Source organism: Spinacia oleracea, chromosome 3 (genome assembly GCF_020520425.1).
Source record: "Spinacia oleracea cultivar Varoflay chromosome 3, BTI_SOV_V1, whole genome shotgun sequence".
NCBI lineage: Eukaryota > Viridiplantae > Streptophyta > Magnoliopsida > Caryophyllales > Amaranthaceae > Spinacia > Spinacia oleracea.
The window spans coordinates 19,039,662-19,057,725 of record NC_079489.1 but is presented as its reverse complement, the minus strand read 5'-3'; the positions used below and the strand labels follow the sequence as shown (position 1 = coordinate 19,057,725).

The window sequence follows — 18,064 nt, the reverse complement described above, 5'->3', positions numbered from 1 at the left end:
AATAAATAGAAACTCAAGAATTAATTTTTTGCGAAATCTAATTATTAGTGTTTGTTCGGTATCGTTTTCAGTTTTTAATTTTTTTGGTTTAATAAGTCATATGATTTATATTGAATAATGAACTAATAAATAATCATACTTATAGTAATCATGTTAATTTTGAATCTGGCAACAAAAACTAAAAACTACTTTTAGTGGTGGTCATATTTTGATTTTTAGTTTTGTAAAAAATTGAAAACTGAAAATAAAAGACGATATCGAACGAGCCCTAAATAATCTGTTTGTTTCTTTTTACCAATCTTGTTTCACTTTTTGCATAGTGTTCAACGCAATATTGAAGAAGCATAAATATCTTAAAATATCTACACGTATATACATATTTATTGGTAAAGTATTGTATTCTTTATCTATTAAAATATAGTGTATAAAGATTCCAAATAAGACGATTAAAAATAAATTGAGGTAGTATAATCTTACAATACTCCCTAACATATACGTAACAGTTCATTGGTGCATACTCATATATAGACTTAAAGGTGGCAATCACATTATTTGGATCTAATGTGGTAAAAACAAATTCGAACAAAATCGCGTTCTAATGATGAATAATTATGATTTAGTTTCAATAAAATTAAATTGAATAACCGGATGAACAACAACCAATTGCCAAAACTAACACGTTTAGGCTTTAGGTAAAAAGTGATAAATTTTATCACTTGGTAAGGTGGTACACGTTTGAGGGTGGACTATCTAATACAAGAAATGATAATTAATGGTTAGAAAAACTTCACCAAGTGACCACCCCAATTAATGATAGTCACAAAAAAGCCAAAATGAACAATGACAAGCCAAATCAGCTTCACCCTCTAAAATAAATAAAAAAAGAATGAAATTTCCCCCAAAAAATTGACAAATATACACATAATAAAATTAAAAACCCATGAATTTGTGATTGTCAGTATTAGTCTGGGACTCTGGTACCATACATAATACATACCCACCTCGAAAACTTTCGGTGTGCATAAAACAGAGGAAGATTACCCAATCCCCATTTCCCCCTATTTTCTCTCTCCTCAAAACCCACACTCTTTATTATCTTCTTCTTTAACCTCCGATCAACTCATTTTCAGTCAACCCCATTTCCGATTTCCAATTCATTATCTATTATTTAGGTATGTATTTTATTTTTATTTTTTTTGGCTATTTTCACAAGATTCTTTCTGTCTTTCAATCCTGTTTCAATTTCTTTTGTGGGTTTTGGTTTTGATGTTGTTTTTAGTATCAAAGATTATATCTTTAAGATTAAATGTTGCCAGATTATTTTTCTTTTGTAGGGAGGGGTTGGTTTCTACTTAGAAGGGTAGTTCATCATTGTGTTAATCAAAATTAGTAATTTGTCTTTGGTAGTTATGATTTTTGACCTCCCTGAACGTGTTCAACTGCGTGTTATGTATTTCGTATATTAATAGTTACGTTAATTATGTAATTTAAATAGCTCGTATTAATTTGCTCAATTGTATATTTGTATGTAAGTTGTATTACAATATGCATGAGGGAATAAAATAAGTGACTAAGGAGTGGGGGTGTCAGGTTAAGCTAATGGTAGCAGAAACTTTCTAAGACTTTGTTTGCGAAATCATGTGAAGGGATTTTTTCATGATCTCTTTCGATTTAATTAATGAGAGTAGAATTTTGTTTGTACACCGTATTTCAATTTGCTTGAATAGTCAATCAATACTTCCTATAATCCTATCCCATTAAAACACTTCAACTTGGCCTTTTTTTTATGAGTTTCAAACGTTACATGTGACCCATAAAGCTAGGCTCGTAAGAATTTGGTATATTCGGTTAGGCAAAGCAAATCCCTCTAGTAAGCTTGATGACAAGTATCGATCTAAGGTGGGACCCCTTGTTACATGTGTCCAAATGTACGACTCGGTTATGTGCGTGTTAAGTGTCTAATTGTCCAACTCGGGTATTTAAGGTGAAATGAAGAGTCCGAATAACATAGCTGAAAGTCTGAAACCGATCCCAGTGCTCTGCAGACTACCGTCTCATCCTCGATAAAATAAAACGAAAAAGGGAATTGTAAAAGGTCGTTTTACAAAAATGTCCTAAAACTACACGTCTACACTTATTTTTAGACTAGTAATTTGGATTAATAATTTATTTATATTATTGTTTAAAATAGACTTACTATATTCAAGAACCTCGGATCTGATCCACTCATGTGCATGCACATCTCTTTCCTACTTTTAGTTTTGAAGTTGACATGCTTGTGTAAGTGTGTTAACACTTAACTGCATCTGCTAATCTCAATTATTGTATACTTGTATAGTTGTATTAATATAATCATGTTTATAATCCAATAATGGATGATCCTAGGAGTTTATGACCCTTTTTATTCTATACATTGTACTTACTAGCTTCTTTAATACGAAACTACTTATCTTAATCCACAATACTAGGCCTTCTTTCTGGGAATTACTTGTGAGAGACTCTTACATATTCTTTAATTACAAACGCGATTAATCGTTTGTTGGTTAAGCTTGTTAAGTTGAGTTATGTGATGGATAATGTTATCTTGGTAGGTTGATTAACCAACGAAGTTATTAGCTAGCTTATAAATTCGGTTAGATCAAGTTCGGAACAATAAGCTAACTTGTAAAGGTTCCTTGGCAGCAGTTAATGGCTTCAGCTGTGTGTGATTATTCGTGTGCACCGCCTACTAATAATCATCTGCATAGCTCTATCAAAACCAGTAAAACGGAGGAAATCCCAATCTCCTGTTCCTCGTCACAGAGTAATATTCCTGCTCCGCCTCCCTTACCTAGATCGATCAGTTCAAAAAGGAGTTATCGAGGGAATTCAGAGGAATGTTGCTTCATTCCAAAAGAAACAAGGGATCAATGGGACAAGCTCTTTGAAGGGGGTTATGCTGCTGATGTTTATCTCATTACTGAAGACAATGCAATTGTTCCTGCACATTTCTGTGTTCTGGTAACTGCTCTTAACTAACTTTTATGTTCAACTGTGATAATTCATATACTATGCAGTTATAAGTAGTAATTTTCGGTTTAAACCTTAGTTGAAACACGGAAATTGTTTTAGAAGGTCAATAAGCATCTTTTTTTTCCTGTGTTTGTGTAATGTAGAGTGTTGCATCACCTGTTCTGGCGAAGTATCTTGAGGATTCCAAGCCTAAGAATGGAATTCGGTATGTCAAGATTCCCGGGGTGCCTCATGGAGCTGTCTGTAATTTTATCCGTTTCTTGTACTCGTCTTGGTATGTCTGCATCCTTTTTCTCATTATTTTATATCCTCGAGTGTCAGTTTCATATCACATGAATATACCAAATGTTCTTTCTTTCTGTTTTCTTATCACAGCTACGAAGAAGAAGATCTAAAGAATCATGTTCTCCACTTGTTGGTTCTGTCACATTCTTTTGTGGTTCCTTTATTGAAACGAATCTGTATGAAGTATCTAGAGAACTGCTGGGTGAACACAGAAAATGTAATAGATGTGCTCCAATTAGCATGCAAGTGTGATGCACCCAGGCTTACCTTGATATGTATCAGAATGGTCGTGAAACACTTTAAAACTGTTGCATCCACCGAAGGATGGAAGGTCATGAGGCGTGTTAATCCTGCACTTGAACAAGAGCTTTTGGAGTCTGTTGTCGAAGCAGATTCTGTGAGTGAACTGAAACATTTTTCATAATTAACGTGATTACTGTATGTATATAGAACCCAGAAAAGAAAAGAAAATCTGAAATGATATAGTGTTATCATGGTACTGATTTATGTTGGCAGAGGAAGCAAGAGAGGCAGCGTAAGATGGAAGAGAAAAAGGTGTACTTGCAACTGCACAAGGCAATTGAAGCCCTGATTCATATATGCAGGGATGGTTGTAGCAGTATCGGACCAAGAGACAAGATGCTTAAAGGAAGTGAAGTTCCATGCGGATTCCCAGCTTGTAAGGGGATTGAAATGCTAGTACGCCATTTTTTCAGTTGCAAGACTAGAGTTCCAGGCGGTTGTGCTCAATGCAAGCGTATGTGGCAACTTCTTGAACTTCATTCACGCATGTGTGACATCCCTGAATCTTGCAATGTTCCGCTCTGTAGGTAAGCAAGGATCACCTTTATTTATTAGAACTAAGAGCATGTTTGGTATAAAGTTTTTAAGAGATAAGCATTTTTGTTCCACATTTTCAGGCACTTCAAGGGAAAGGTGAGGCAACAGAGTAAGAAAGAAGAGGCAAAGTGGAAACTATTGGTAATAAAAGTGATGGAAGCAAGGAATTCATCGAATTTTTATGCAGCTCGGTTCCCAGGTTCATCTTGACCATTTTAACAACCTCGGTGCAACCTTGGGAAGACAGCATATTTATACGCCTCCTCGTATTAAAATAGTGAGGCAATTTAAGCTAGATATTGGGACTTGATGGAGTTAGATATTCCTCCATACTGTAAGGGGTATTCGAATGTAAATCTCGGCAAGATGTAGATACAAATAATACCTAGATTTCGATTATTCCTCCTTGGATGACAAACTTTGTTAAACCATCATGAAGAGGAAACAGCAATTTGCTGTTCAAACCTGATTTTGATCAAGAACTCTCCGGAATCGCGTTTTTGGTCATGTCTAGACTGATTTTGCAAGGTAGTACTGCAACATACAAGTATTTCTAACTTTAACAAAGAAAACTGGCCTAAACTGATTTCAGATTCTGAAATCTTAGAAATTTTGCATCAAAATGCATTTCAGACCTGAAATCGAGACTAACCTGCCCAAACCCGCCCCTGCTAAAGATTAGCATAAAAATTGGTCAATTTTTACAAGCTTTAAAGCAAACCCTATGTTTGGATGATAATAGTTGTCTTTTCGTTTGTCTTCAAGATATATTTTCACCAAATACTTTTATCAAATTCCAGTTGAGAACAAAGTAACAACCAAACACTTAAGGGCCGTTTGGTTGGAGTATTCAGAAAAGGGAAAAGTTCCCTTTGTTATGGCATTTTAATCATTCTCTTTACCCCCTCCTTACCCCTAAAGTGCTCTGTTCAGATTCACCCCACCCCCCATTGTATTTACATTCCCTTTCCCTAAGTCATCAACACACCACCACATCCACCGTGACCACCAATACACCTTCATGCCAACACCATCCCACAACCACATGCCACTCTCATTAGATCCCTGGAGTCGCCATTTTCGCCGGTGTGTCATCCTCGTCGGAGCCAACATCACAAAACCCAACCCACCACCTAAAATAACCTCACCGCCCATGAAAACCCAACCACCATCTTTGCCGGAGCCAACCACCACAAAACCCACCTCGACCCTCGAAAAAACCAACCCAACACCCAAAACACCACCTCAAATAACCACACCACCCAGAAATCGACTTTGACCACCAAACCCACCCTTAAAACAAACCCAACTACCCAGAAAAACACCCAACCCACCGCTAAGACAACCCTAACCAACCGATCTAAGAGATAGAGGAGAGAGAAATAAATTACCTTAAGGTCAAGGAAGTATAGTGTGGTGGGGTGAATTCTAATACTTCTAAAACAAACTAAGGCAGGAAATCAAACACTTTTGCCTTCCTTTCTCTTTCTTTCCCTTTTCCTTTGTTAAACCAAAGGCCCCCTTTTGTTTTCCTCACCTAATCTTATCTGATTTTTCTAGTTATGGTCTGGCCTAAATGTTTATGTAAGTGGTTTTGCTTTTTCTAGTATGGTCTAGATTTTTCTGATCTGATCTAATAAACAATAAGATGAAAAGAACAGAGTTTGGGAAATAAACCGATTATGTCTAGAACAAAATAAGGTCACATGTTCTCTGACACTCATATGGATTACATCAGCCACACCCAAAATATGCAAAAACAAAATTGAACTAACTGATGATTTTAAATGTCATTCTAACAATTAACTCTTCACGTCGATGTGCTTGTTACATACAGTAATCTGGAACGGGAAGAAAACCAGGTTCACCAGTTACAATCTCCTGCCCCAATATAGATCTATAAAGCCTATAACTTCAATGTCAGAATAACAACGGCACAAGGTTCAGGTTGCTTCAACCAATTTTCAGCCCAGAACTATGCTCCATCAGCAAGTGTCCTCTTTGTTGTACTGATATAAAGCACTGCATTTGAAAAAGGGAACCAGTTCAGAGAAACATAATTTTGGAAGCACGAAAACCAACAATTAAAATTTGGAAAAAGAGAACAGCTTCCAGCAATTACCATTGTTTCCACGAATAAATGCGTCACCATATTTATTTTTCAGCTGGCCGTTAACATACTCTTCTGTTTGCTCCATTGCAATGTTCATGTATCCATCTAGGCAAGCTAAAATACCTGCAGATACAGATTACTTGAAATCAGACACGCTTTCACAGCCCAGGTCGACTTGAGCTACCATCTCAAATTCTCAACACATATCTTGTTTTCAACCGACTTTTTCCTGTTACGTAGACATTTCTTTTTATCTAACCTTCTTTTGTATGATTAAACTATTCTCATTAACCTCGGAAGTTCTGTTATGAAATCCATCAAGACAAAAACCCTCTCAACTCCCAAGTACCCTAACTTCCAGTGATTAATTATACCAAAATATCAGGACAATTTTTCTTTGTTAAAAATGTCCTTATAATGCCAACAAACGCAAGCCTGGAAAGCCAAAGATATTGCAGTAAGAGAAAACCTACTCAACAAAAGACAAGGATAAACGAATTTCCAAGTGAAAGAACCATTAGGAACACGGAAACTTCTATTCTAGACTGTTAAGTAATTCGAGTTAAAAATTCTTGGCATGTTAAGGAAACTTAGATAACACCGGCTAAGGTGAAAACGCCAGACTTCAAATAGCAGTTCACCAAACAACCAACACTGTAATGTGTCCCAGTTCTCAAGTTCAGATAGCCAGTTCACCAAGCAGCCAACAACATAATTTGTCCAGAAGTTCAGGAAAGAGCACTGCAAAAAACCGGTAGTAACAACAGAGAGAGGACCATGACAATTTGGATGTCTACTATGAGCACACAAGATGGACCTAAACTGTTAGGATCCCTGACTGGCGGTCACAAGTTTAAATTTTGGGAGCAGAAAGCCAAATTATCCCGGTTCTTGGCCTGTTACCCTGGAATCCTGGATAGTATAACTCCTGAATAGGCTAAAGCTAAAAAGACGCTAAATCTATCTTCTGTCTTAGAGAGGCAAGAGGGAAAACAATATATTCAACTAAAGGATTCAACTGATCCAGGATTCTAGGGCATTCATGCCTTTGCTAACAGTTAGAGTCGCAAAAAAAAAATATACATATATAAATATTCCGTAAAAAAGAAACGAGGATGTGATGAATGGGGTCATAGCCCATAGGTGACATAAATACAGTAAGGATTAGTTTGGTTTATGTTAACTAAATTTTTATGCACGTGATGCATGCTTGTAATTTAAAAATGCACACACAATAATACTTAAATGGTGAATTAATTCTTGCCCCTTTTTTTATTGATATTTTTTCCTATTTTAATATTTGGTGATTTTAGTAATATTTTTCAAATGACTCCCTTTTATTTTGTAATATAAAATGTTTTTGTGTTTAATTTGTTTATATTTACTGATTTAAGTAAAGGTTAATACAGGCAATCACTTTTTTGACGCCGCCTCATGCGTTCCTTTATATTTATGTTAACAAGAACAAGGGAGGACAATTTAGCATGTAACCTCATTTAAGTAAATATTTGTTCAGAAATTCAAACAATAATGACTCCAGATTTGCGAACTCCTTATCATTTTCTGCAGATTTGCGAACTCCTTATCAATAGTATACTTACTGTGGTATGCCACCACAAAGCATCAGAACGGAAACAATGAGACAAGATGGCCATCTCCTGCAATATCTTATTAGACAAAAAGAATACTATGTTTACATCACTACATTGATTTTGTCAAAGTCGTGAACTTTTCACTAATGTATGCTAAACCTAAATTGTAACTACTCAATATATTTGATTTGGAGGAGCGAAAATTGTTACAAGCAAGTTTCTAGGTTACGAACTACATAATACGAAATATAAAAGTTGGGATATTTGGCAAAAGAGTAGAAAAGGTATCAAATTCAAAAGTATTTGTCTTAAAATAAATATATCTCTAACTCCCTCTCACCAAACGCCTCATGTGGTTAAAACCATATAGTTACAATTACAATTACTGAGTGTGTGTAAGTGCGTAACTAGTAAGACATGTTCATTGTTTACTCACCACTAACATTATTTGAAATCATAAGTTCAGAAGAACCAAAACAAAAAAAAAAAACAAATAGGAAAAAGGGAAAAGGGAAATCATTATACAAAAGAGTGAATAATACTATACTAATATATGTATGTAAATAAATCACAAGTTTCCCACAGACATAATAGTTAGAATCTTCATTCTGGGAATTAAAAGCATTCACTTATGTTGCCAATGAGGATGCGTTCTATGACCTCTTTTGGTCCTCTTAATTCTATTTGAAGTTTCTGCAATCATAATTTAGTTGTGCCCTCCTTAGAGGTCAAAAAACAAGTCGAAACCAAATAACCCAACGCACAGCATATAACCCAAGTCTAAAAGAAAGGGCCCAGTAATCTCCGTAGTGTAGATTCAAAAGCTATACAAACAGACATGGAATATATGAACCATTCACTAAGTTGTCAACATAACTGGAAGCTTCTGCTGAGTATTCCATTTCAAGAGACCTGTAGATCAATGGGAAGTGAGGGAGAGAGAATTCCCGACATTGTGTCCGTAACATAGAAAATACCCAAAAGACAACTGTTTGGTTTCACTTTTTGGGACATATAGTTGCATTTGCAAAAGCATTTGGAAAAAAAAAAAAAAAAGATTCTTCAACAGTCGGTTACAAACATCTATGTTTTCATTTGCCTGTGAAAGTGTGAATAAAATTTGGAATTCTTCCTGAAGGTCAAATATTCCTTATGCACAGTGCGAGAAATGTAATTCATTTCTATTAAATACGTATTGGGTAATTCATTTCTATTAAATACGTATTGGGAAAGACTCAACCAAATTTAGAAGTTCTATCTCTGGATGTATGTATTGGGGTTATATTTTGAGCATATAACATTGAAGGTTTAAAATCTTTACAGACTATGAAAGAAAATATGCAATAGATGGGCTAATCTGGACAATTAGATGGCTCTCAATATTTCAAAGCAGGCAAGCAAACCATTGGTGAATCATCAAATTATCGCCAGTTTGAATACTAAATTACTAGACTACTGCAATGCTTAAGAGCTCCATCATGTAATAATTAATAGCTGCATACCTATGCAGCTAAAGATAGCTGCATATGAGCTAAAAACAACACCTGCACATGCTTATTATAACATATCTATTTTTATATCTCCTCTAACCTCGTCCCTCGCCATTTTCTCTCTGATCAAACCCCATTCTCAATCTCTCACCATTTTCTCTCTCCATTTTTTAACGTCATGGCGATTCACCGACGACGCCACCACCACCACCACCTCCATCATAATATCACCAGCAACAATTGATTTTCTCGGCGATTTCTCCCAGCGATTACCTCCATAGTCGGTGTTTTGTTCCTCTCTGCTCTCTTCGATAAGCGCTGAAGCTCGTCAACAATGGTGGAATCTACAGCGCAAGCAATCGTGCCTCTGTCGAATCAAAATAATCCACTTCCGGAGATCGAATCTCACTTTTGAATGTCCTCTATGGTTCTCTCTCTATGTGTTTTGACTTTTCAATTTGTGTTCTTACAATTGATCAGCGATTTCCTGATCGAATTGAAAAATACATAATACTATGATTCTCTTTGTTATTTCGTTTCTTTTTGGAGTAATTGATTACATTTTGCATCCATCACAAATTGCCGATTTGCTTGCATTTGTTAACCATACATATTCAATGAAATGTTAGGTTAAAATGTCAAAATTACAAAAGTTTGGCGACTTGGCGACAAAGTTCTGGACCTAGCTCATCTGATAGAGGTGATTCGATTTCGTATCTTAGTGATACCAGGTTCGACTTCCAGATGTGTTCATTTCTTGTTGGTTGTTTATGCAATCTAATGTTTTAATTTTTTGTCATTAGCCTTGGTTTCTTATTTTATTAATCATTTTGGTGATTGGTAGATATTCTCTGTAATGATAGAGATGAAAGTTATAATCAATGTATCTGCTATATATTTATAAGTGTTTCCCTGCCCTTATGGTGGATGACAGAGGTTAATTTTTGTGAACGAGTTTTGTGTGATGTTCAGTTTTTCAAGTCTTATGTTCAAATTATACAAAATTATGTTCAATTAAATTTAACTTATAAAACTAATATAACGTTCAATATTTTTGTGTGATGTTCAGTTTCTCAGTTCACATTATACAAAATCATGTTCAACTAAATTTAACTTATTAAACTAATACGGAGTATATGACTATATGTTCAGTATCGTGTGATGTTCAGTTTCTCAAGACTCATGTTCAACTTAAAAAGAATTATGTATAGTTAAATTTAACCTATAAAACTATGATATCTTCAACACTTTGTGTGATGTTCAGCTTCTCAAATTGTTATGTTCTACTTATACAGAGTCATGTTCAACTAAAAGACAAACAACAACAGTAATCAGCAGATGTTCATTATTCATTACTAAAAATTCTATTGTTATGTTCAGTTTATAATTCATCATGTTCAACCTATAAAAGATGATGTTTAATTTAATTATAAAGGATGATATTCACAAATAAGAACATTTTTTTTGGTGATGTTCACTTTCTCAAGTCTCATGTTCAACTTATAAAGAATCATGTTCAACTAAATTCAGCTTATAAAACTATGATATGTTCATAAATAAGAACACTTTTGTGTGATGTTCAGTGTCTCAAGTTATATGTTCAACTTATACAAAATTATATTCAACTTATAAAATTATGATATATTACTTTTGTGTGATGTTCAGTTTCTCAAGACTCATGTTCAACTTTTAAAGAATTATGTTCTAAATTTAACTTATAAAACTGTGATATCTTCAACACTTTATGTGATGTTCGGTTTCTCAAGTCATAACATTCATACATAAGGATATATATGTTCGATTTCTGGGTTTCTAAATTTAAATTACTGTTAAAATATTTAATACTTGATTCTGGAGTATATGTTTAAATCAATTGTGATGAAAATGTTTTCATACAAGTTTATTTCCCGAATCTACTTACATAATTAGTTTCTAAAAGAATCACCTATTATTCTTGGTTATGTTCAATTTTAAAAGCCCAATGTTCAATTTTAGAAATATAATGTTCATGCTATGTTTGATATCATGTTCTGTGTGATGTTCAGTTTCTCAAGTCTTATGTCCAACTTATACAAAATCACGTGCAACTAAATTTAACTCATTAAACTAATAAGTATATGTTCAATACTTTTGTGTGATGTTTGGTTTCTCAAGTCTTATGTTCAACTTATACAAAATCATGTTCAACTAATTTTAACTTATAAAACTAATATATATTCAATACTTTTGTGTGATGTTCAGTTTTTAAAGTCTTATGTTCAACTTATATAAAATCATGTTCAACTAAATTCAACTTATAAAACTAATATATGTTCAATAATTTTGTGTGATGTTCAGTTTCTTAAGTTTCATGTTCATATATAAGGATATATATGTTCGATTTCAGGGTTTGTAAATTTAAATTACTGTTAAAATATTTAATACTCGATTCTGGAGTAAATGTGTTTAAATCAATAATAGGTTATTTTTTTTAGTTTCTAAAAAAATCACATATTATTCTTGGTTATGTTCAATTTTTAAAACTCAATGTTCAGTTTTAGAAATTTAATGTTCATACTACGTTTGATATCCTGTCAAGTTCATTTTTATTTAATAAAGGTTCTATGTTCAATTTTCAGAATTTAACAAGGAGGAAAAAAGACAGAGTCGAAGAAGTGGAGGAGAAGTTGGTTAGCCCAATCCGTTTGCAAATCATGGCAGGAAACTTATCGACGAGGAGGGGCAAATAAGAACTATTAAGATGGAGAAAAGTTGCTGATTAGAGAGAAAGAAACATAGAGGAAAGAGGAATATAGAAGAATAAAAAGATTCATCAATTTTCATATTTTTTATTTGTTTATTTTCCGATGATAATTTTCTACCGAAATGTAGCGTAGTTATTAAATTTGTGCGGACGTACTAGAGTTTCTGATATATTAATTAATATTACTTAATTAGTCTAAATTATTATTTCTCAAAAAACAAGTATGAAGAAGGATATTTTTTTCATGTTCATTTTTTTTATCATCATGTTCAATTTCAACTGTTTCACGATGTCTATAAAAGCTCATATACACCCAGCTCTGCATGCATAGGTATGCAGCCAAAAATCTGGGCTCCATCATGTGCACAAGCTATTCACTTCACAAGAAAGTTTAATAAAGAACACAAATTCTTATTTACAATGGTTGTACAATAAATATTGTACACCGGAGTAAAAGTTGACTCAAAATGCTTAAAAGTTACATTTATATATGTAAAAGTTATCTATTTTTTAATGATAAATTTTTTCATTTGAATCAAAATTATTTCTTCAAAATCACTAATAATGTATAAATTAATCATTTAACCCTTTAAAATGTTTATTTATCAACTTTTTATTTTTATAATATAAAAGTTACAGAAAAATAGGTTAAAGTTACAAAAAAACTGTATAAAAGTTATCTTGGTGTACAATAAATTTATTGTACACCTTGTGCGCGCAAGATCTTTTGAATAAAGAAGGAAAAATCAAAAGAAGACCCTAGATCTTTTGGCTTCTGTCACAAATTTACCATTTTTCACTCATTGTAACTGCGCACTCACACCCTGCCTCGGATAAAATATAATATCAATTACCAAGTGTTAAGCATAACAGATGATGAACAAGGCAATAAAACCGCAAAATCTGCACCAGCATAGAACACACTAAAACCCCATTCAAATTTTGCAACGAATATCCAAATCCAAAAGCGACACTTGTTACTGAGTCAAAGTGAATGCAATAATAGTGTAAAAATATCTCCGTGAGGTTAAAATCATTAGAAATCCAGCCCTAAACATCGAATAATATTGAAATCCTGTTCTATTTACTAAGTCAATAACATCACAATAATATCAATTTACTGAAATTCGTAGAGACAATATCAAACACCAACAAAAAACGCATACATGAATTAACAAAGTACTTAAAATGTAGCATTTTATTTTATTTTTGATAAAAGAGACGGAAATAGGGGAAATTACCACGATAATCGACACCGGAATTAAGCTTAACAACAACAGGACGACCCCGAATAGATTTGAGAAAATCTGCAGGAGTTTTGGTGTTACCTGACGCTTTTTCTCCCCCAGTACTCATATCTTTTTCACTAATTAGATGAGTTCTGCAGCAAGAGAACAAAATCAAAAAAATTAGGGTTCGTAATAATTTGAAATGGGAGAAATCATGTTATGCTTGCAGATTAATTAATAAAATGATTAGTCGGAGTTAGATATGGAATTCATGAAATTCAGCAGAAATTGAAGAAAAGGGGAATCGGAGATAGGTACCTGAGCGAGAGAATGTAACTGTGGAATCGTCGGAGGAGAGAGAAAGAAAGGGGAGAAGGGAAGTGTGAAGCAAATTGAGATGTTTTCCAAAGGTAGAAAGAGAGAGGGGATAAAACCCGCGAAAAACCCTAAAACACTTTCAAGTGGTAAATCAGTGCTTTTGGAGTTAACAAATACACAAATACACAAATCACAATATTCACCAAGGGCAAATGTTAAGTTGTTAACCCATTCTGAGTCAGTGGAGTACTCCCCCCGTTTCATAATAATAGTTTCAGTTCAGAATTGTAACATTATTAAATAGTTGAAGATAATCTTTTAAAAAAAAAATTAATGTGTAAGGAAAAATTCACATACGAACTTGTTTGATTAGTCTTAGATTTTGTTATATTAACCTATTCTTATTTCTTATTACATCAGGCCAGAGAAGTCGGACCCAAAAAAAAAAAGCAAAAAAAACACTCACATAAAACATAGAGTAGGCCAAATCAGACCATACCAAAAACTAGAAAATCATACCAGATTAAGTGAAGAGAACGAGGTCTTAATTTATTTATTTTTTTGAGACAAACAACCAAAGGCCTTAGTTGGTTATTTTATAGGCAATTAATCAATTAGTACTTTAAGAATATATAAACAAAATAAAAAATTGTCTAATCTATACTAATATATTAAAAAAACGTTGTGAAAAGCGTTTATGTGTCATGTAATACTCTTCCCTTTGCGCCACATCATTCACTCACCAAGTAGTATGTCATATCATGGACAAGTATGGATGATAACTCTCATTACCATCCTAACCAACCACCAATTATGCTTTATCTCTTCACATTAGTTTATAAATAAATGTTAGCATGACATCTGTAACAACTAAATTTTTTTTGTGGCTTTTTACTTTCTATGGACTATTTTCGAAAAACTTAATAATTAAAAAATAAGGACAACCATGAAGAAACATGATGTAATAAGTCTTATAAGCATCAACTATATATATAAATGTCTTCCATGGTTGCATATACATATATATATATATATATATATATATATATATATATATATATATATATATATATATATATATATATATATATATATATATATATATATATATATATATATATATATATATATATATATATATAGCCGTCGGATTGAAAAAATCAGTGGCTGATTTAATCCCGCCTCATTAATGGAAAAATAGTAAATATGAGATTTTTTTTACATAACCCCTCCCAAATAAAAGAGACCCGTCGTCTCTTCCCACTTTCCAGCTAAAAACATAGACCATTCTCTCTCCTCTCTCTCTTGCACTCCCTCTCCTCCAAAACCAAAAAATTAAACACACCCAGGAAATTGAATTTGGAGTTTAGCTTTAATTTAGAGTGCAACGTCGATTAGGATTTCCAATTAATTTGACCAATTGGTTGTATGGATTTCCAGTTTCATTTTCAAAGGAAAGGAATGATAATGTATCTCGAAATTAATTTCGATGTATTTATAATTTACTTGTTATGTATCTGCAATTCATATTGATGTATCAATGGCGGTAATTAATCGCGCCTAACTAATGAAAAAATACGGAGTAAGTAAATACGAAGTATGAGCATTTTTGTATATAACCAGCCCAAATAAAAAGGACCGGTCTCTTCCATGCCAAATAAAAACAGAACTCCTTTCTCTCTCCTCCCAACTTTTTAATTTCATTCTTTCTGGAATCTACCATTTCTTTGAGATGCTCATTCCTGGAATTGGTTGCTTGTCCATGTCGGAGAAAATGAACCTTGAGATATTTCTATTGCAAATTTAATTAAAACTTGATGTATTTCTATTGCAAAGTGGTAATTGTTAGTATTATAAAACTCAGTGAATTGGAGTGTTACCATTGATCAAAGATGTATGGTGGGTTACAAACATTAGTCCTAATTATATTAGGAAATCTAATGCGACTATAAAGCTATTGTACATAAAATATCTTAAGAGATTCTATCTCTATCACACCCTATCAATCAAAGCGCAGAACGACCACACAAATGAAAGTGGTAATTGTTAGATATTGTCAAACTTCGAGAATTGAAGTGTTATCATTGATCAAATATATATGGTGGATTACAACGTTAGTCCTAATTATATTAGAAAACATAATGCCACTAAAATTATATTATCTCTATTATATAAGGGAAGAGTTGAGGTTAAAATAGTAGTCACATTTTTCGTGTCCCCTATGAAATAGTCCATTATACCGTTCATAATTATTATTTTTTAAAAAAACAGAAATGATCCAACGATCATCACGGAGTTACTGCAATCTCTCACTTAGTTCATTATAAATCAGTGATGAACTGAGACCTTTCCAATGTTCAATTCTTATATCTTTGCACGCATCGGTTTGTGATGTATGAATGTTATTAGGTGATTGAATATTTTATTTCTCTCTCTTTTTCCAAAATAAATCAGTGATTAATTGAGACCTTTTCGATGTTCATATATCTTTGTAAGACTAGTACATAAAATATCCTAAGATATTCTATCTCTATCACACCTCCGCAGTCATAGTGGGAGGAGGTCGTACGATAAGACTATTCCTAAAATCAAAAACCGCGAAATGCCTATCATGAAAATGTCTGCAAACTGGTACCGGGAAGGAACATGGAGCACCAGTATTTGACCCAACGCCACCTTTTCCGAAACAAAATACATATCCATCTCGACGTGCTTGGTCCATTGGTGTTATACTGGGTTGCAAGCAAGATAGACTGTATTGACATAATGGTGGCCTTTCGAAGAGGACAATGTAGCTCAAGTAAGAGACTACGTAACCAACATGCCTTAACAACAACATTTGATACGCCTCTATGAAGGAATTATGTCCTTAGACATTTCCGGCAATTACTAAATATAAATAGGAATTAATTATGAAGATAATAAGTTAATTATTTTAGTAATCATATTTTCTTGCTAGAGAATAAATGTGATTAGTAAGAAAATATTGATTGGACCTACAACTAAAATATATTAATCCTATAAGGTCACACATATAAGCACTAATTGGAATGGGCCCAAAAGGCCCGATGGCAACCGGTCTATTAAGGGAAAGAATGTTGGGCTTTGGTTTTGTGTTAACCTAAAACTCTCACATTATAATAGTTATAATGTCAGGGATTTAGGAATTACGTAATTCAATATCTGACAAAAGGAAAACACAAAAACCCTAATTCTTATTCTCTGAAACGCCGCTCTTCCCAAACAAAGCAAGAGATTGATCGTGATCGTTCTCTTCCGTACTAGCATACGTGAGATTCAATTGGTGCTTGTGGACTAAGTAGAGGAGCAACAAGTGGGGCTCTAAGATCTTCGGAGCTTGCATACGAACGGGATAACACGCTACAAAGATGATTATTCTTTCGTCTTAATCTGATCTATACTATTGTTATGCATGTGATCTTGTGATAGATGTTAGGAAATTGTTTCCTGAAATTCCGCTTTATGCATCTATATGTTCCTACACTCTATATATCTCTTATGATTCTACATTAGATCTGGACAATGTATGTTGATGCTTGGAGGGCCAAGAAATTAAATTGTCGCCTAGAAAACAAGAATAACCTGAAGTCGGCGGGCATGTGTCTAGACATCCGCCCCAATCTACATCAGTATCAGAAATCAATTGTAAATCAATTGTAGCATATAATCAATAGCACCCTATTCATATAAATTGCAAAATACTCTTTAATGCATCAAAGTAGGTCTCCCGGAGATCATACGTTAAAAGACACACTAGCTGTACCGCATAAGCTGTATCAGTATGAGTGAATGTGAGGTACTGGAGAACACCTTCCAATTTTTGGTACTTAATTAGTATGATCTTGAACCTTTGGACCCAAATCCGCACTAAGTTTAGACTGAGCGTCCACAGGAGTAGCTACAAGCTTACAATTCCCCATACATGTATGGGTCTCTCGAAATATCTAAAGTGATCAAAATAATAGCAAAATAGAGAAGGAGATAGGCCATGTGACGTCTTTATTCAAAGTGAACAAAGAAGTATCGCTCATTGCAATTATAAAACTCATTTGCAATAATAAAAATTTAGCAAAAGTTTGGTACCATGAAAGAGGTGCTTGTTTGAGGCCATATAATTACGAAGTAGGCAAACATGATTAGGAGCCATAAGATCAAAAAAGCGGGGGGGTTGATGCATATAAACCGTCTCTTTTAAGTCACCATGAAGGAAATCATTTTTAACATCTAGTTGATGGATAGACCACTTCTAGTCATAGCCAGACCCAAAACAATGTGAATAGTAGTCAACTTAACAACTAGGCTAAAGGTCTCATCGCAATCAACTCCGACTTCCTGCGACCTAGCTGCCATCACAAACAAGATGACTTTTGCGCTTATGAGGTCACCCTTGTCATTTCTTTATGAGAAAAATCCACATGCAA

The 18,064-nt window shown here is 33.7% G+C and overlaps 2 protein-coding genes and 1 long non-coding RNA gene across 6 annotated transcripts; 2 read left to right on the top strand and 1 right to left on the bottom strand.

Annotated features, from left to right (window-relative positions):
* Positions 1-956: 956 nt before the first annotated feature.
* Positions 957-4,619, top strand: LOC110788938 (BTB/POZ and TAZ domain-containing protein 3). Of its 4 annotated transcripts, none has more exons than XM_021993574.2 (6): positions 957-1,172; positions 2,686-3,000; positions 3,156-3,286; positions 3,388-3,694; positions 3,784-4,127; positions 4,218-4,619. In XM_021993574.2, exons 2-6 carry the CDS (start codon positions 2,689-2,691, stop codon positions 4,345-4,347), a joined length of 1,224 nt encoding a protein of 407 aa, XP_021849266.1. In that variant the 5' UTR covers positions 957-1,172; positions 2,686-2,688; the 3' UTR covers positions 4,348-4,619. The 4 variants fall into 4 exon arrangements, with proteins under 4 accessions (XP_021849266.1, XP_021849265.1, XP_021849268.1 ...); XM_021993573.2 differs by having other exon boundaries at positions 2,683-3,000; XM_021993576.2 differs by having other exon boundaries at positions 963-1,172; positions 2,683-3,000; positions 3,814-4,127.
* Positions 4,620-5,800: 1,181 nt separating this feature from the next.
* Positions 5,801-13,780, bottom strand: LOC110788939 (sm-like protein LSM36B). The gene is made up of 4 exons (XM_021993577.2): positions 13,623-13,780; positions 13,317-13,456; positions 6,260-6,373; positions 5,801-6,159 (listed from the first exon to the last, which is right to left on the bottom strand). Exons 2-4 carry the CDS (start codon positions 13,429-13,431, stop codon positions 6,113-6,115), a joined length of 276 nt encoding a protein of 91 aa, XP_021849269.1. The 5' UTR covers positions 13,432-13,456; positions 13,623-13,780; the 3' UTR covers positions 5,801-6,112.
* On the top strand, positions 9,731-12,486 carry LOC110788940 (uncharacterized). Its single transcript, XR_002533477.2, has 2 exons — positions 9,731-10,063; positions 11,951-12,486. It is a non-coding gene; the product is annotated as an uncharacterized lncRNA (long non-coding RNA).
* Positions 13,781-18,064: the final 4,284 nt, after the last annotated feature.